The 20,502-nt window shown below is 38.4% G+C and overlaps 1 protein-coding gene across 2 annotated transcripts in view; it reads left to right on the top strand.

The window, feature by feature from the left end:
* The window catches only part of CSMD1 (CUB and Sushi multiple domains 1), a 1,865,804-nt gene that overhangs the window by 500,716 nt on the left and 1,344,586 nt on the right, over nucleotides 1-20,502 (top strand). For both annotated transcript variants that reach the window (XM_075923597.1, XM_006137767.4), the window contains exon 3: nucleotides 2,231-2,343. In XM_075923597.1, coding sequence (XP_075779712.1) covers nucleotides 2,231-2,343 — 113 coding nt within the window. The remainder of the gene's footprint in view (nucleotides 1-2,230; nucleotides 2,344-20,502) is intronic.

Here is a 20,502-nt window from a genome sequence, read left to right as displayed (position 1 = left end):
ATATAAAAAGGATAGCAACATAATTTTAGTCCCTTCTTCATCCTTTATTTGGTCCTTATTAATTGCAAAATATTGGTGTTAGTGAGCAGTCCTTAGTTCTCAAAATGAATATACAGAGTTAAATAAGCAAACTTATGTTAAATATTGATATTTATAACTAGTTGTGAAGGTAAATGAGACAAGAGGCATATTTATCTTAAGTTGTACAATGGCTGTTCTATTAAGTGTTCCAATGAGCTGACTTATTCTATAGGTGAAGCAAGTAAACAGACAAAAAGACAAACTTACATAATTATGTTGGTATTATTTAGCATATGTATTAAAAGGAAAGAATACTTTAGAATATTTATCTAACATGACAAAAATTTGCAGTACATCTAGAGCTACGACTGTTATGTTCACTACTTTCCCCCTGTATTAAGGACACCGAAGATTTTTCTGTATTATATATTTTTCCCTAATATTTCTCTCTATTAATGTTTTGCAGCATTATACTTAATTTATTTAACTGCGTTAGTCACAACTGATTTAACTGAACAAACATTTTAAAATTCATGTATTTATTTATTAAGCACTAGCAATGTGACAACTTCTGCACAAGACACAAGCTAGTCAGATCATCCTGACAATAATACTTGTGGGAAAGGACTCCAAAATGCTAAAATAAGTCTTTATCTGTTTAGCACACCAGATCAAAAAATGTATTTCCAAACATTAGCTCAGCCTGCACTCAGTTGCCACTCACTCACAAGACTTATGCTATGTCTACACTACAAAGAAAAGTCAGAAAAAGATCTGCAAATTGCAAACCACAATATGCGTATATTTTTCCACTTTTCTTCCAAAAGAGGCTTTTCTGATACCTAAATTGGAACAAATGTAAAGAAAAATTCCTCTTTCAGAACATCCTTTCTTCCATGTAGAACGAGGTTTACAAGGATGCCAAAAAAATGAGTCTACTTTTCCAATTTTTTTTTATTTTTTTTTTGAAAAGCAGACATGTTGCTTGGATGAGGCAGAGGTTTTCCGGGATACCTTTGGTATCCCGGAAAAGCTCCGCAATGTAGACATAGCCTAAAACTCCATCCTCTTTCAAGAAAGCAGAAAGGTAAGAATACATACTTGATGAATGGAGAGAAAGTAAAGGGAAGGGTCCACTTATCATCCCACCCTTTCTCTTACATTTCTGTAAGATTCTCTGAGCGAGAGAGAGAGAGATAAATAACTGCTCTCATGGATTCTTGGGAAGGCCCATAATAGATTTTTCTCTTCTTTTGGTTGGGAGTTGGATAGGAAGGATCTCCAAGCATATATAAATACTCTGTTGTTTTGTTCACTGACCCTGCCCAGAAAATGATTCTCAGCAGCCTTCCTCCTTCACAGTAGGCCCCTCTCTCCAACCACACTTTTAAATTATAATAGCTACAATGAATCCTTTGAGATGATAAGCAGGTATGAATGGACTTTAACAAGGCGAGTGAAATAGGATTTAAGGCATATGGGTATTTGGAATGGAGGTAAGAGAATCATTTGGGAGAGAAACAAAGTACCTTAGAAGATGAATGAATGTGGGAGGAAGGAAAAGAAGGAAATACGATACATTCTTTAAAAAGCTGTACATGGATTCTTCTAGTATTCCTGGTCATATGAGAATACATAAGTGAAAGAAAACACAAAGTCTGTAGAAGTTATCCATGCTTAATACTGTGTCTTAGTACATGTTGAACCTCTCTAATATGTCACTCTCTGGTCCGGCAACATTTGTGGTCCAGCATGATTTTAGTTAGCTTGATGTCCACTTATTATGGCTGTGTGTGAATTTCCCATGGTCCCATAAAGTTTGTTTACAGCCACCAGTACTGGCTCTCAGTGTTCTGTGCTGTTATTTTGCTCTAATTTCCCCCTTAAATGTCTTCTAAGACCTCAGCAAGAAGTGGAAGCATGGGTAATGCTGTAAAACGGTAGTGACTTCCTGTGGTTTGGTAAATTCTCTGGTTTGGCACCGGTCAGCTCTGAGGGTGCCAGATTAGAGAGATTCAACATGGATTTGCAAGGAGTCTCTAGAGATACTAGTATCAACAATAACATGTTGGCATTCAAATTTATGGCTATATCATCAGGGTGATACCATACTCAGAAGTATCATAGGAGAGTCCAAGTTATTAATTTTGAAATTGCTACTTATATTGATTTGTATTTATAATATTTGTGGGTTTTTTTAATTGTGCAGGTTGTCTGGATTTCAGTTGCCATCCTCCATTGTGAGCACTGGCTCTATCCTCACACTTTGTTTCACCACGGACTTTGCTGTGAGTGCTCAAGGTTTCAAAGCTATATATGAAGGTAAGATCTGCCTGTTTTTATTCACAAAAGTTACTTGGTGAGTTATTACAGGACCTTCTTGAGTTTGAAATGGATGTTTGTTTTGAATTGTTGGTTGAACCTCCAGATCTGCTGTTGAGATCTTGAATACAAAAATAAAAATGCTATGACTTTTCTGTTTTGTAGCAAGTTATTCATAGGTGTAGCCTTGATTTTGAAATTGTACATGTAGTCAGTGGTGAAATTAAGTGCTTGAATCCAAATGGGTTTGAGCTAATGGTTAAAAAAACGGTTCAAAAAAGTATTAATTAAAAAAAATACTTTCTTGTCTTCTACAATTACTTCTTTTATTAAGTATTGAGTCTGGAATATTAAAAAAATCTTGAAACTGAATATGAGATATTTTGTATATGGATAAAATACTCACATTTAGAAACTGAATGACTTTGATATCTGAAAAAAATGAGACAGATCAGAAAGGAAAGATGTGAAAGATGATAAGGAAGTTTGAGAATTCTGCATTTGCAGACAAGGTAAGTCCAAGGACTTGATGTCTGCCATTACTTATGATGAACTTAAGTTTTAGTAAAGTAATGGTATTGAGACTGTATCTTTGAATCATACAATAAGAATAATTCTCCTCTTTTGATTTGTTCATCCTATATTTGAGAATGTTCTCAGATTCAGTGCTATATAGTAAATAATACTGAGTTAAGACTTAGTGTGTTAATTCCTTTGTTTTTGTAGTTGAGATGGTAGTCTCTACATAGCTAAAAATCTAATAATCTTGGTTTTGAACTCCATTCTCCCAAACCAACTTCACAAATATGAAACCAGTGTTCCTGCAATTTTACAGATTTAGTTTTTTGACAGAGTAATTTATTTCAGAAACTTAAGGGACAATAAGGTATTACTAGCCACTATGTTTCAAACGGTTGATTTTTCACCTTTGTTATGTGTGAAATGTTGTATCTCAGAAATGACTTGGCCTAAATACCTGGTGTTGGTCTATTCTTGGAAAGTGGGGTGGGTTCATTTTAATTATTCACAATGATTTTTTTTCAGAAGTGTCTAAGTCCTATTGATTTAGGCTTATAAATCAGACTTATATTTTGAAATGTTTACATAATTTCTAAAACGTTTTATAACCTGTGAACAGACATTAACTCTGCATAGAAATTTTCAAAAATATTGTCTAAGATTTTGTTGCTGTGGCAGCTTATTATCTGAGCAATAGCCTGAGGTTGTCAGGTATCACATGTGCAGCTGTGGTTACTCTACTGATTGCTGGGGATACTAATTTGGTGCTTATGTCAGTAAGCCTAATTAGAGGCATAGTCTACACTACGTTCCTTTTAGCTAAAATTAATCACTGGTTTTGTTGGTAGCAATGGCACAATTCTGTTGGCAGCAATGGCAGGGACATTAACATAGATTATGTACTATCCATCACCAGTATTTAATCACCATGTTACCTAGACAATATCCACGATGGATTACACAGCATAGTCACCTTCCCACCCCAGCATTCCCTGAGAGCTTCTCACTAGTAGAGCTGAACTAGTATTAATCATAATAAGAAATTTCAGAATGAAAAGGCTATATGAATCCTTATGATCCACATAGACCCATCCTTATGGTCCATGTCCAGGAGCTTTCTAGGGGAGCCAAAGAGAAACGTCAAAAATATGAGTTATGCTATGGTTGCCTCAGCTCCAAGTAGAATTTCAATACCTCCCTCACATTCCAGAAGTTGTACACAAGAGTCTATCCCATCCTTGCATGAAAATTGTGCTCTGTGCTTTTCTAGTTGAGACAAAATAGACTTTTCAAATGACCTTCTCTAGATTGTCTACAAGAAAAAGTTAGAAAGAGCCCTAAGCTTTAATGTAATGGCACTACATGCTGGCCTATCTTCCTTTAAAACTAGTAGGAAGGGATATACTTTATGGCTGCGTCTAGACTGGCATGATTTTCTGCAAATGCTTTTAACGGAAAAGTTTTTCCGTTAAAAGCATTTGCGGAAAAGAGCGTCTAGATTGGCACGGACGCTTTTGCGCACAAGCACTTTTTGTGGAAAAGTGTCTGTGCCAATCTAGATGCGGTTTTGCGCAAGAAAGCCCCTATCGCCATCAGGGCTTTTTTGCGCAATACAGTCCTCCCCTGTTTACACTGGCCCTCTTACACAAATACATTTGCACAAGAGGGCTTTTTCCCAAATGGGAACAGAATAGTATTTGCGCAAGAACACTGACAATCTCACATTATATCGTCAGTGTTCTTGCGCAAATTCAAGCGGCCAGTGTAGACAACTGGCAAGTTTTTACGCAAAAGCGTCTGCTTTTGTGGAAAAACTTGCCAGTCTAGACACAGCCTATAAGTTTATTACTGTAAAAATGGTGCTGTTTATGAAGTCAACACTACTGCTCAATCTAATTTACCTTGCTCAGGCATGTGAAAAGCTCCTCCACTCTTCCAACAACCCATTTTTCACACTGTCCTCATTGGCACTATGTCAGTAGAAGAGTGTCTCCTGTTGACATAGCTTCCACTTCTTGCTGAGAAGGAGTAATTTTACCAGTGGGAGAGAGTTCTCCCATTAGTGTAGCACATCTTCACCAGAGACTGTACAGCAAAGAAAGATGGGGGAGCCTCCTCCATACTCCCAGAAGGGGAGGGCTTTGATGAGAGAGAGTAAGACTGGGGGTAGCCGTCAATGATTCTGGGATCATATCGTGCTGCAACCCCTGCCAGCCAACTTATAGACCCACAGTAGTATCCATGAGGTCTGGGCCTTTTTGTATAGCCAGGCCCTGGGTAATAGCCCCTTCTGTCTCTCTTTCCCATCAGTGGTCCTGCATGTAGATTTGCCCTCAGACAATGTGATGATTGCCACTTGCCAATATGAAAAATTGCAAAGAATGTAAATTAAAAAAAACTATTTAGCAATAGCTAGGGAGAAGATTTATCAGCAATGCAGAGTTTTCTGGATTTCACTGGAGGTTGTGGATTCCCCTGGGTGGTTTGAGAGTTCCTAACTCAGACTCACCTGATTGCTATCATTGTCATTTGGGCTAATGAGAGTGGCAACAGGGGCTTATTCCCAGCATATTTAAGGCAATCGTATACATCATACATTATGAGTAAGTTCTTCAATTAATAAAGAATATTGGTGAGCCAGGAACAATATACAACATGAAAAATTCACCATTAGAGAATAGCCATGTCCTGAATAATACAAAGGTAACAGATTTTTAACCAACTTTGGAACCAGAAAAAAATGGTCTTTTCATCAGCAGGCATGCAATGGGAGTTATTTCAGATTAATGTTGTTTAACTCGACTGTATACAAGGAGGAGGGTTCTGAAGAATTCAAGTATCAGTGTATAAGAATAGACTGTTTTCATGAACTTTCCACGTTCTGGGAAGTTGTATAACATGCAGCTGCAAAGCCAACATCCCCCTCCCCCCCACACACACACTTTCCTATGAATAAGCAAGTTTTACTTTACAGTAGCTCAGTGGTTTTCAAACTGCAGGTCGTGACCCAGTACTATGTCATTGAATGTCAGGCACTGGGTCTCGTTGCTGCAGGGGGAGTCAGGAGACCAGTGGGGGTGCTAATGTCAGCTACTTGCTTGTCCTGGCACTGTAGACTGTGCTGTGTCCCAGAAGTGGCTAGCAACAGGCTCAGCTCCGAGATGGTGAGGGGGAAAGCACACAGGGACCTGTGCACTGTCCCTGTCCTGAGAACTAGCTCCACATTCTCATTCTCTGGGAGCCTCCTTCTAGCTGCTTCTGGGGCGCAGCATGATTTGCAGTGCCAGGAGAGACATGAAGCCTGCCTTAGCATCCCCACTGCACTGCTGACTAGGAGCTGCTCAAGGTAAGCCCTTCTGCCACAGCCCTTAACTGCTCACCCAAAGCCTCCTACAGCCCAAAGCTCTCATCATCAGCCCCACCCAGAGCCCACACTCTAGTTAAATTATGTTGAGTCATAGTTATCAAACATTTTCTTCAACTGAGTCACCAGAAAAAAAGTTTGAAAGCCACTGGTGTAGTTCAGCTAGATTTTCAGCTACTTTACACAATAGAAGGAATGCTGTCAGGCAAGTACACCATTTTGGGAGGGCAAGAGAGGCACCAGCCATGTGCGCTGGGATGCTGCTTACTTTTCATCCTGTTCCCCGGAAGCTAAAGGAGTGAGGGGAAAGTGCTTTCATTCCGTGCATGCCTCTCACACCTGGCTGGTGAGCTCCCTTCACTTTCCCCTCACGCCTATAGCGACCAGGGAACGTGATGAAAAGCTAGCTACATCCCACAGCACATGGCTGTTGCCCCTTTGACAGATTTTTGTTACCAATCTGCCGGAGGCATCAGGTGATCACGCTGAAGCCACAGGATCGCTAAGGGAGGAGATAACAGAACACACAAAGTTCTAAGTTTTAAAGCTTTATTGATAAAATAATAAAATAACAGTGGAGAGTGATGGGTGCTTTCCACATCACTCAGAGGAAGGAAGAAAGCGTTAGTGCTCTAAGCCCTAACCCACTTTCATACTCACACACATGCTACCCGAGGCTGGCCAGGTCTGAGTGTAACATAAAAAGTAGAGGGGGAAGGGTGGACAGGAGTTGGGTCCTGTGCACACAGGTCATCCAGGGTCCGCTGTGATCTCTCCAAATTGCTTTAGCTCTCAGGAGGGTTTTAAGTCCTGGGCTCCTTTGGGGGTGTTACCTTCCACCACCTCTGTTCCTGGTGCTCTTTGTGCCAGTCCAAACCACTTTCTGTGGTCTCCTTGACTTTCCCAAAACACACTGGCTAGACTCTGTTGTTCTCTTTGTTTTTCTCCGTGCTGGCCTTTGCTTGCCTCGCATGTTATGGGCTGGCTCTGCAGGTCTGTTCAGTTGAATCTGTCTTTTTCAAAGCTGATCAGTGGATTCCAGGACCCCCTCTTTCTTGGCCGGCAGCCAAGAGCCAGATGTGTGCTGTGGCCTTGAGCTGGCTAGAATCAGCGTCTTATTTTTGGGCCTAGCAGGAGCGTGGAGTTAACCCATTCTCTGCTCTCTTTGTCTCCTCCCTCCCTCCCCAGCTTGACCTCTCGTGACCTGCAAAGAAATCCTTCATTCATTCCTCACTCACACCTTTGACCTTCCCAAGATGCCCTGCAACAGCATTAGCAATATACAATGCTGACCTGCCTCCTCAGTGGGACCCCTTGAGGGAGGGGTCCATTAATGTCAAGAAACAAGTTGCTGCTCTGTCTGTGTGAACATAAGAACATAAAAAAGGCCATACTGGGTCAGACAAAAGGTCCATCCAGCCCAGTATCCTGTCTGCCCATAGTGGCCAATGGCAGATGCCCCAGAGGGAGTGAACATAACAGGTAATTATCACGTGATCACTCTCCTGTCATCCATTTCCAGACAGAGGCTAGGGATACCATTCCTATCCATCCTGGGTAATAGCCATTGATGAACCAAATTTCCATGAATTTATTTAGCTCTTTTTTGAACCCTGTTGAAGTCCTGGTCTTCTCAACATTCTCTGACAAGGAGTTCCACAGGTTGACTGTGCACTGCATGAAGAAAAATTTCCTTTTGTTTATTTTAAATCTGCTACCCATTAATTTCATTTGGTGACACCTAGTTCCTATATTATGGGAACAAGTAAATAACTTCCTTACTTGCTTTTTCCACACCAGTCATGATTTTATAGACTTCTATCATATCCAATGTGCTACCTAGAGTAGATGGTAATTGTCCCCCTGTGATCACCCATGAGGTAACAGTAGTGGAGTAAAGCCTACTCCAGCCATGCCTCCTTCTCACTCACTACCTTTGTGCCCTGCATGTTCCTGAGTATGGGAGGGAGTTACATGAGCGATTTATACTTTGCCAACTGAGGCAGAATCATTAGGAGATGGATAATCCTCAGGGCCTAGATTCTGGCCTATTTATTTTATTGCCTTTACTCATGATTTACACTAATGGGTATAGGAAGTAAAATAACCAGTGAATATTGAATGGTATAGGTTGCTTTGAATGTGTCAGTGATGATAAAACATTAAATAGTGTCCATAACTCAGGTTTTCATATTCATATTTATGTAATTTACCTGCTATTACCTAGACTCCTCATGAACATGAAATGTTGCACTTCATGAGTCTGTCCCACTGAGCAAAATTTATATTTAAAATAAACACCACAAGAGCATTGTACATTGACGACTCTTTTCTGTGGACACTCTTTCAAAGTGATATGGCTAAACTTTTCTCAAGAGTTGAACCCCACAATTCATGCAGTGGTTGACTGGATCATCAGATGATAGCACTCCAGTTTAACATGCATATTTCCTCCATGACACATTGAATTAGCTCCTGCCAAGGAATCCTTTCTGCGAGCTGCCACCCAAAATGAATTCAGATACAGAAAAGAGCTTGTCTGAAATAGCGTGATGTATTTTTCCATAGGAACATCGTAAGTGTTAACAACTGGGTTAAAAATAACAAAAGCTTAAACACATGATGCTGTCTTACCTAAATTTAGCTTTTTTTTTCCAATTTAAGCAGGTCCCATTTAACCCAAGTTCCTCTCACCTCTCCTTTGTGTGAGACAGGTTTCCATCTGCAACTGCTGCCTTCCAGAGTGCCTAACTACCCTGTAATTTTCTATCCCTCTCTCTACCTTTAAGTCATAGGTAGTTTTTGTAATAATTCCAAATAATTTTGCTCAGAGTCCCCATTCAAAAGGGTTTTGAGGAAGGCCATAGATCCTCACCTGACTGGGTTATACATTTCTCTATCATTAGTAATCTTTCCACATTACAATTTTGATACTGTCCATTGGAGCATCAGACAACTTATTTCTGTCTACATTCAATCCTTCCCTCATTATCTATTATATCTTAATCACTTAACCCATATATGTGTATGCATATACTTCCATAAAAATTAAGGCCGATAATTCCCATATTCTTCAGTGACTTTGCAGAGGTCAGTACAAATGTGGCTCAAGTCTTCCCCTCTCAAAAGTTTATGGTGGGTAGAAATTCTGCCTTTTTTAGGATTTTCTTCTTATGTGTACATAGAAGCAAAATCAATCCCAACATAGTAAAATAAAGTTGTATAGTAATTTTTTTAATACAAATGATTTGATACTGTGTACCTTAGCTTAGACATTGTTATTAATCACTAGTGTATTTGACAAAAGCATCTAGTAGCCGTGGGCTTGATCAGTTGCGCTTCTGTGTTTCAATAATTATTTTTTGAGGAGTAAGGGAAGTCAAAAGAAGTGTGGTCTTCCTTCAACTTTCTGCTGTTTAGACAGCGCCAAAAGCCAAATTCAGCTATTTCAACTTCAGTTACGCAATTGACGTAGTTGAAGTTGTGTAGCTTTTTCCGACTTTAGCCCTGCTGTGTATACGTACCTTACGAGAGCTCACTTTGGCCCTGATACCCAGTGTAAAGTTTTGTTTGAATTAAATTTGTACTTAGTACTTGGGACTTAGTAAAATGCAAATTGAGGCCTTCATGAAAGTACAGATGCCCTGTTATGTCAATTCTCCCTCTTTGGGTTCTAAATTTTAGACCTGTTTGACAGTCCATTCCACAAAAGACCTCCGTTTATAGAGAATTGAGTTTGGAGGTCAGAGGCCGAAATCATCGAGTGACATAATATTAGAGGGAAAACAAAAACACAGTGTATAAATGTATTAACCTATGCCCCTATAATAACTATAATTAAGAATTTTAAAAATTACCATTAAAAGGTACAACAAAGCCCAATCAAAACTGAATCAGAAACCCCACAGCTACTCCATCCTATGGAAAATTTGCCTGTCCTGAAATATCAGTACAAAATGAACTGACATTTATGTTAGTACCTGATTTGAGAAAAAGGGATAAAAGCCTTCCAGTGTTACCTGAAGACCAGTCCCCTAGGTTTTAGGGGCTGGGATGGCAGCCTAGGAAAGCAAGTTTCTAAGGCAGAACCTTCTTTACAAAATCTCTATCCCTAGTCTATGGAAACCAATATAACCTCACATCACTCATCAGTTGTGATGGATGGTTCAAAAGTTGAATTCTTCTCCCTGAGTCAAAATAATACAATTTTTAAAATGTACTTGATTTTCAACAAGTTGATGGCTATCTGATTAGCCTACTGAAATGGGAAAGGCTTCCGATTTTATTGTTTGGTACTTTAGTTTTGAAATTTTCAAATGATTTTTACTTTCTGGTTCTATCTTTTATTTGATCCTCATCCTGATGCAGAGGCTATCACTGTAACTTGAGTATTATGAACTGGTCCATCTGAAGTAAGATATGTTTGTAGCCCCAATTCCATTTTTGGTGGAAACCCTTAATTCTTTCCCTCGCAAGAGTTTAGTGACAAATGGAGTTTGACAAAATGGCTGTTTCTCTTCTGCTGGAGAGTTTAACACTCAGGCTGCTTCTCCTCTAGCCGTGACTTCTTGCAGCCAGCTCTCTCATTCCTCATACTGTCTTTGAAGGCTCAGATGAACCAGCTCACATGGCCCAGGGATGTGCAAACTCATCAGGCCCGTAGTTTATCATCCTAGTATGTGAGGTGCCTGGTCCATGAGCTGTGTATCCTGCCACCATAGCTCTGGCAGGCAATCACAGTTACAGGTGCAGTCTCTGCCTCTGTTGCTCCCTCTAGGATCTGCTCCCCAAAGACCCCATTATTGCAAGCGATACATGTTAAGTTAACCTCTTACTTTCATGTTGTTGTTTTCCAGTATCTTGGCCCTAGTCCTATTTAAATTTCAGTCCAAATCTCATGGTTAAGAAGGAAATTCTTTCAATGATATTTTTAACTGGATCCCATATGAGATGTAGTTGATCCTTTCTCTTTTCTTGTATCCCTATATGTCTGGGCCATTTGCTCCTACATCTGTTCAAGTTAACAAGCAGCTCTGCTGCAGTTTATTTACATTGTTGGTTCACAGCACCCTTATGTGCTACATAATCCTACTTCTGTGGACTTAAGGGGAATCCTGATCTCCTGAGGCAAGCAGGGAAGAGCAATCTCTCTTCCCTTTCTCTATTTTCTCTCCCCTCCCCTTTCTTCCTGTGCCTTTTTTGTGTCTTATTCCTGGATTAATTAGCCTTCAAGCTCTCTTCCATCCACCATTTAGGCACAGCTCTTCCTAACAGGGTCTGTTCCTCAGTGTGTAATTGGAGCTGCCGTAACAAGAGTACTGGCTCAACTGTTGTTGTCCAGCACTTTATTACACCCAACTAAACTAACACTGTGATTTCCAGTTCTTAATGACCAGTAGTCCTAGTGTCCTCAGGGCTTGTTTCCATTTAAAATGCTACATGGCACATCTGTGCTGCTGCCGCGTTCACACTGGTGCAGATAATTCACCTCCCCGGGAAGCCATATCTAGATTGATTGAAGATTTTTTCCTTCAGCCTAGCACTATCTAGAGGAAGACTTATGTCAATTTACCTACACCACTCGTGAGTAGGATTTTTTTAACACCCCTGAGTGCCATAGTTATGCCACCGTAACTGTCTAGTATAGACCAGGCCTCAGACATAAATCTCTGTTTTAGTGTTCTTGGTTGGGAGGTTAAAATTCAGGTACTAGAGTTGCATGTTCTTGTGTGTGTGTATGTGTGTGTGTAAATAACATCAGTACATTTAGAATTTGAAAGCACGGTTAGAAGAATTTTTTATATTTAAATTCAGTGTTTTAAAATGTCTCACCTGATTTATTAAAGTGGTATCCTAATCGGAATCTGAATTAAGGCATGTAGTCTGATCAGTACACCGATTTCTTACTCTTACCATATAGCGTGTATATAGTTCCCGTTAATACATTTCATGATTTCAAAGCACTTTGCAAAATACTTAAGCTTCACAATAACTTCTGCCTGAACAGAGATGAATTTGTGATGGTTCAAGTTTATAGGTAATTCAAGGTTGTTGTTTAATGTCTTCTAAGTTCTTCTAGGTTCACACCTAGAATCTGAAAATTTATTTAGTTAGCTTTTTTAAAGATTTGCATGATTTCCATCTGAAATTCATAAGAGGGGATGGAAATAAAAAAACGCTTTTCAATGTTCTTCTGTGGTCTGGACAACTTTAATGCTCTTGCAGGCTTTATAGATGTGCTTTCCTCTTCTTCTTTTTTTGGCCTGTGTGGACTTGAAAAACCAGTTCTCTAACAGGCTATGTCTATACTGTAGCCTTCTTGTGGAAAAGCTTATTCAAATGAAAAAGGAAGAATAGCTCTTGCTCAAGAGGGGGGGTTTTCACAATAAGGAGCAATTTACACTGCTCTTTTTGGCGCAAAAGCCTCATGAGCAAAAATGGCTGCTCATTAATTATGCAAATGAAGAGTGGTGATATTCCACACCGAGCTTCATTTGCATAAGCTTTTCCACAAGAAGGCTACAGTGTAGATGTAGTCACAGAGTCATAAGTGCATGGCTCTTTCCAAACTCTTCAAGGGTTACTGAGTACCCTACCTCTACACTTGCCATCAGTTAATGATTGGAAAGATAAACACAATACTGTCAGCAAAGTAAGCTCAGGAGCTTATGGACCATCACAAAATGCATCACTTTACTTGGAAATTCCAAGATGAAATACACCATAAGTTTACCTCAATGAGTGTTCTAGAAAACTGGAGATCAGAGATTGGCATTGAAATGTGAAACTAGGTAACTTTCACCAGGTTTCACATTTCAGAGGAAAACTTCTCATTTCTCTCATTGGCAGATAGCAAATAGAGAAAATGTTATTGTTCACCATTTAAAACAGAAACCCAGAGAGGGTAAATACTATCTTCATTGCCAACACCATGGTCAGTGATGGAACCTGACTCCTACTTCTCTCCTCCATTGTTAGTGCTCTGAAAACTCAACAACACCTTTTCAACCTTTAAACCATATGTTCTTATTAACAATCACTGCATATTTTTAGGAAATTTATCAAAATTAAATTAATAATGTTTGCCCAACATTATCTTTTATTATGAAAACTCCAAATGCTCAAAGTTAATGTTCACAAATAACATTACTTTAGCATGATAGGGAACACTTTAATGGTGGAGTGGTTGCATCCATGACTAAAATTCTTTGGACTTAGTAGGCTTAGTTGAGTAGCGCTTTTTCTTCATTTTGGGCTCCTGTTACTAGCTGGAATACTTAACATATCCCCATCAGTTCCATTAGTCACCCAATCTCTCATCCACATACCTTACCTGTGTGTGTCTCATACACACCCACACTGCACCACACCACATATACACACTCGGCTTATCCTCTGTTCATGTCATGCCAGTTCTTTAATAGCTATTGTTCCTTTGTGAATTACCATCAGTTTGTTACATCCTTTTGGTACTAAGGTTTCCTGCATTTGCATAATGTTTCATGTTCTGCTTGTTTAATGAGGCTAATAATAAACTGTATACATGGAACTCTACAATTAAAAATATGCATCAGAACAGGAATGACTTTGAGCTATTTATGTTTTGCCAATTTAAAAGGACTTAAGTCAAAACAGTAAGAAACATCTTTAGCTGTTACTGTATAATTACTACATAATTAGAAGAAAATGATTTTACCCATTACTAGTTGCTAGCCATAGACACATTAATTTTGATACACTTAGTGTGGATACTATATTCTATATTAAAACACAAGTATTTTTTAATCTCCTACTCCTCAAACTGTGTGCATTAATCTTTCAAGTGATAATTTAATCATTTGGGGCTCGGAAGTGACCCTTTTTATTTGCATGGGTAAGCAGTTATTCTCCTTATTCCCATTAACTTCATTTGGCCTACATGTGTAAGTAACTATTCACTAATGAGTATAAACAATTCAGTCTACTCGAAATACATCTTCTCCTTTATTCCCTTCAATACATCCTTTATTTCCCTTCTGCTCTCCTGCTTGTAGGCTCCTCCTGTTTTTCTCCTCCTAAGGCCACACCTCAAAAACATTTACTATGCTCATTACATTATTATGCACTACGAGACTGATCCAAAATCCATTATAGGAAAAGGAAAGAGTGGCTTCATTGGGTTTTGGATTTGACACTGTTTTTTTGATAGGGAGCATGTGCAGACACATGCTATTGTTTATATTATGACATCCCCTGAGATAAGAACTGGATTTTTATCTGTTTTATAGCATCCACGAGCCCCAGCTTTATACAAGTAATAGATTATTGCAGTCCCAAGTGGTGCTTCACAGACAAAAAGCCTCTCAAGATATGACAAGTTCATAAGTATTTACAATTTTACCTTTTAATTATAAAAACATGTTTAGAAATCACCAAATCTATATATTCTTTCATTCTTTGAAGGTAAAATTAAAAATGTGTGTGTCTAGTATGTGTCCTGTTTAATGTCGTATCACCTACAGTTGATAAGTTGTGCTGAGACTGTAGTGCAGAAAATATCTTCTGTGGCATGACAATGGGGTAGTTTGAAAAGATTGGAGATCTTGGCTTTGTTCCTAATTGTTCCAACTGACGATTGAATTGGGCCCCGGAAAGAAATTCAGCCAAACAAATAGGATAAATGAGTCTTTTTTTTTATTTTTTTATTTTTTAAAAATATATACTGACTTTGAGTCTTCCCACCTGGTTGAGCAAGATTTTAAACTGTTCCTATGTTGAACACTTTTGCAAATTAGCAGAGCACTTCCAATATTAACTGCCCTCTGCACCCATGAATAACAGTTGTTAGACCTTGTTTGCAAAACCATTTTAAATGCACTAATATATTAAGTTTGCTCTTCATTGTATCATATCTTCTTTATCCGTATCATTAGGATCTGGGGATTACAGTGGATGAGAAGCTGGAAATGATTCAACAGTGTGCCCTTGTAGCCAAAAATGATAACAGCATATTGGGGTGCATTAGCAGGAGCATTGTCAGCAGATGTAGGGAAATGATTAATCCCTTTTATTTGGCACGGGTGAGGCCACATCTTGAGTATTGTATCCAATTCTGGGTCCACCATTACAGAGTGGATGTGGCTGCATTGGAGAGATTCCAATAGAGGGCAACAAAACTGATTATAGGGCTGAAGCACATGACTTATGAGGAAAGGCTAAGGGATTTGGGCTTCTTCAGTCTATAGAAGATAAGAATGAAGGGGGGATCTGATAGCAGCCTTCAACTACCTGATGGGGGGCTCCAAAGAGGATGGAGAGATACTGTTTTCAGTGGGACAGATGACCAAACAAGTTGCAGTGAGGGAGGTCTAGATTTGATATTAGGAAAAACTCTTTCACTAGGAGGGTAGTGAAGCACTGGAATGGGTAACCTAGGGAGATGGTGGCATCCCAAGAGGTTTTAAGTCCTGGCTTGACAAAGCACCAGCTGAGATGATTTAGTTTGGATTGGTCTTGTTTTTAGCAGGAGGTTGGACTTGATGACCTCCTGAGGTTTATAACAGTTTTTTACATTTCAAAAATTTTGCTCCTCAATATATTTTACACAGTTTCCTAGTGAATTTATTTTTCTGTTGCAGCAGAGATCATATATAATCTTGCCTCAAGATTCTCTGAAACTGGTCTACTGGATTTCTGAGAGAGGCTTATGCCCTGGTGTGCATAAATATTCATACAGTCCTCTAGACCTCACTGGAGTTGATGTTCCTCTTTATTTGTTCACCATAAGAGCTGTAGTTTCTACCTAATTGTTAGAGGAAGAGAGCACAGGGACAACTTTCAAATGGCAAAAAACAAAAACAAAAAAACAAACAAACAAAAAACCAAGCAAGCACAAAAGTCCTGTTGTAAATAAGGTGCATTAGTTCACACACAAAAACAATATCTCTTTTAATTGAGAGATATGGGCGCCCTTTTAGACAATCCTATGGAATTATTAGGCATGAAAGCAATATGTGCTTATAATAATTACTCTGTGCAATACCCAGCAATCCTCTTGCTACAATTTTTAACTATATTAAAGAAAGGATATATTTTCCTTATAATAACCTGGAGGATTTTTTCTATATACCGATGATAGAAAGAAGTCAGGTGTTCTTGCAAAGCAACCTACAGAACTTTCAGCCAAACATGCTTTTTGATATATAAAACAATTACACAAGACATAAGTGAAATTTAATTAAAAATTATATTAAAACAAAATTTGTACTTCTGAATTGCTATGACATTCAGAGATATTAGGAGCATATGATCATAAAGAGCAGCAAGCTAAAACTGGTCAGGTCAAGGAATAGAGATTAGGCCTAGTAAAGTTAATTTTATAACACTAGCCAAATTCACCTGATAAAGATGGAAGTTCAATAGAGTCAATTACTTGGACCCTATATATATATATATATATATATATATATATATATATATATATAAACTTATGACACATATATGCTATTCACTCTAATATTAAACTTTGTGCTCAGTGGTGATAATGAATTGTGGCTAGTCTTCACTATAGCTCTTCATGAAATAACCTGATGATTATATATGCTTAAAAAGGAACCACAGAAAGTAGTGTGAACTACTTTCTACAGTACCTTGATTAAGCCATTTAGTCACAACTTTTCCATGGAGGTGCTACATGACAACAATGAAAGCTGGGAGAAAAACAGCTTTCTTCTGAGCAGAGGTATATCAACAATTCATTGTCCTTTAAATAGTGTAGAATAGGAGGATTTAGCTATGGCCAAATCTCCTCAAGGCCTTGTTAGATTGGCACATGAATCTGTGGGTACATAGAGTACATTTTGAGAGCCCAAGGACTGTAATTATAAATGGACTAAGGAGATTCTTTGTATCCTGCTCCTGCTCGCTTCTGATTCAACCTGACCATTTAAAAATTGTTATAGGAGTCACATTTCTTTTTGTTTGGGTAATAACTATTTTTTTCTTCACTTTATTTCCTTAGTGTACTTTTTTTCTTTTACAGAAACTTCATTTGAAATAATAAAGTACTAAAGAGCTCAATTTTGGAAAGAAAAGGGTAGTGGGTGAATGGACAGCTGCTGTGTGTAGGATGTTCTGATTATATTCGATGCTGTCATTTCAGCTCAGCTGTAGGAGTGTAGCAAATGGTATTAATTCAATAAAACAATACTGAGCAAATTTCAGCTCTGGCCTTACACTGGCAAAAAGGGTGTCTTACCATCATTGTCATATTTTATTTTTCAGTCTCCAAGACATTCACGATTGTCCAATTCCTACCCACAAGCCATCGTTGCGGATACACTTAACAAAGACTACTCAAAAAATGACTTATTTTTTGAAATGAGCCTTTTCAGGCAAGAGATGGAATATGAGAACTCAAATATATCACAGCTCTGACAATATGATTACTAAGACCCTATGACTGGTCTCTATAATACTAGAAAATAAATCTCTTTTAAATTAGCCAAGTTCATTACATGATTGTCAAGTATTGAATTGTGTAGCATTTTTGTGCTTGATACATGTCTCTCAGAGTAAAATGAAAATGAACAAAGAAGTTTTATTCTATTTCTGTGCTATAGAGTATTATATGACTTGTGCCGGAAAAAATACGTCAGACCTTTTTGAAGAATGCAGCAACAATGCTTTATGCAACACTTTGAACATATTAGAATATTTTAACATTATCACTTTGAATGCTTTTAATTTTTTGGTTTTGTAAGGATTTTGTTAGATTGTAGATAATAATATAGGAGAAGCATTGAGGTGTTACCTTAAAGAAATGTTGATGATTGCTTGGTATATATGGAATCTGATGTTCATTTTAGACAGAATACTTTATATACTTGGGGAGGAGAAGAGAAGAACATAGTGTTTTTGTTCATAAAATTTAATGAACTTATAGAGGGTGGGTAGGGTATATTAATTTTTCTCATGTTTTTCCCTCTTTCCCTCTCCCTCAAACATATATATTAAGGCCCAAAAATACGAAAAGGGAAAATTGTTGGAGACTCCTCATATTGTGTAATTTGTCAGCAGTAATGGTTACCTTCAGCTTCCATTGACTTCACTTGGATTCAAAGAGCTTAAAATATCTGAAAATTAAGCCCTACAGATCTCAAGTTTTGTACTTTAAAACAAACTGTGAAAATTGATGGAGACTTTCAAAAATTGTGGCCTCAGTGATTTACTTAATTACACACTAAGGCTGTGTCTACACTGGGCCACTTCTTCCGGAAAATCAGCCAATTTTCTGGAATAAGCTGCGAGCTGTCTACATTGGCCCTTGAATTTCTGGAAAAGCAACGATGCTCTACTGTACAAAATCAGCCACTATTCTGGAAAAACTATTCTGCTCCCGCTCGGGCATAAGTCCTTATTCCGGAACACTGTTCCGGAAAAGGGCCAGTGTAGACAGCCCATTAGTCTTTTCCGGACAGAAGCCCCGATCGCGAAAATGACGCTCGGGGCTCTTTTCCGGAAAAGCGCGTCTACATTGGCCACAGATGCTTTTCCAGAAAAAGGGCTTTTCCAGAAAAGCAGCCTGCCAATGCAGATGCTCCTTTTCTGGAATACTTATCACGAAAACTATTCTGTTTTAAGCATTTCCGGAAATTCATGCCAGTGTAGACACAGCCTAAGTGATTGTTGAAAGGGATTCAGATTCTCTGGCCTGTTCCCTTTTCTATGCTGCTAGACTACTTTAGATACATGGCCATGATAATGAAAGGAACCAGTCTCTGTGAGGTCAATGATTTTATATTTTTCACGTTTCAGTCTTCTGCCCCAAGTATAAGTAATCTGTTTGCATCTGTAGGACTAGAACTATCCACTATGGAAGTCCTGTGACTCCCCACCAGTTCTAGAACCCTCTGGCCTACTCTCAAAGCAGCATATACACTGGAATTAAACTGCTAGATATTCCCAAGCCAAGAAGTTACATAACCTTTGCTCCAGATTTCACACAAGTCTTATAAAGGATAGTGAATATGTCTCTGCTCCCCAATGTCTTTTGTTCTCAGCCTGTCCCTTCTACAGTGATGGATAGCTAACCTTTTACAGGATCCCTTGCAAAATCTCTAGTTGTGAAGACAAATGTATTTCAGAGGCAGCTTAGTCCCCTACCTCTTTGTGGAACAGGGCAGATCTTATTGGAGGGTCTCATGGGTGTTAGTAGAATGAATATGCCTAATGTCTGTTTAAATGTTCTTAAATTTATATTGACTACAAAATTCCTGATCCTTAATCTGATGCAAATCAAGAATCATCCAGTTAATATAGTTGTACGGATGAAAAACTACTGGTTCTGAGAGAAGAATCAGGCTCAGAATCTTCATTTACTAAATACTGCTTCAGTGCTGTTAAATTGCTGCCATATTGCACTTGATAGATGACTATTTTTCAGTGATGAATGAAAACTCTTACATCACTCTCGATGATCCTTTAGGTTCAAACACAGTAAATAAAAGTAACATTTTATTTCTGTGTTCACGATCTTCTTTAAAAGTTAAGTGATCCACATACCTAATGGGTGTGGTGTACTGTCCCATGTAGTGGCACTTAAACCATGTAGGCTAAGTCTAGACTGAAGCCTTCTTTCAGAAGAACTTTTCCAGAAGAAACCTTCTGGAAAAACTTTGTCTGAAAGAGAGCATCCACACTGCCAAAGCGCATTGAAAAAGTGATCTGCTTTTTCAAAAGATAGGGTGGTCACTGATTGGATGCTCTCTTTCCTCTTCTTTCGAAAGAACTCCCTCTCCCCAGTCCACACATGCCTTTTTCCAAAAGAGCTCTTTTGAAAAAAAAGGCTTCTTCCTCCTAGAAAGAGGTTTACCAAAGTTGTAAAAACACCTCTGTTCTTTTAATTATCTTTCAAAAGAACATGATAGCAGTGTGGATGTAACTGAAGTTTTTTTTGGAAAAATGGTGGTTTTTCCGAAAAAAACTCTGCAGTATAGACATACCCTTAGAGACAGAGAGAATGAGTTTGCTGTATAGCCTTAGCTGAAAGGCAACTGGCTTTTAGCTCAAGCAGTAAAGTCCTGTATACTTTGCTCCAGACATCTTAAGTTCAGTTGCACCTGTTTGCACTGAAGTTACATATAGACTTCTATTTTAATTACATTTTAAATCAGTGAGTTATTTAGAGCAATGGATTATGAGGGAATAATATGTCAAATATAGGTATTACTTTGCTCATGACAACAAGCATATGAATAGTACACATCTGTAAACTATTTTTGGATATTGCTTAATTC

This window comes from Pelodiscus sinensis, chromosome 3 (assembly GCF_049634645.1).
Source record: "Pelodiscus sinensis isolate JC-2024 chromosome 3, ASM4963464v1, whole genome shotgun sequence".
In the NCBI taxonomy this organism is placed as follows: Eukaryota; Metazoa; Chordata; order Testudines; family Trionychidae; genus Pelodiscus; species Pelodiscus sinensis.
This window is presented reverse-complemented; position numbering and strand designations above follow the sequence as displayed.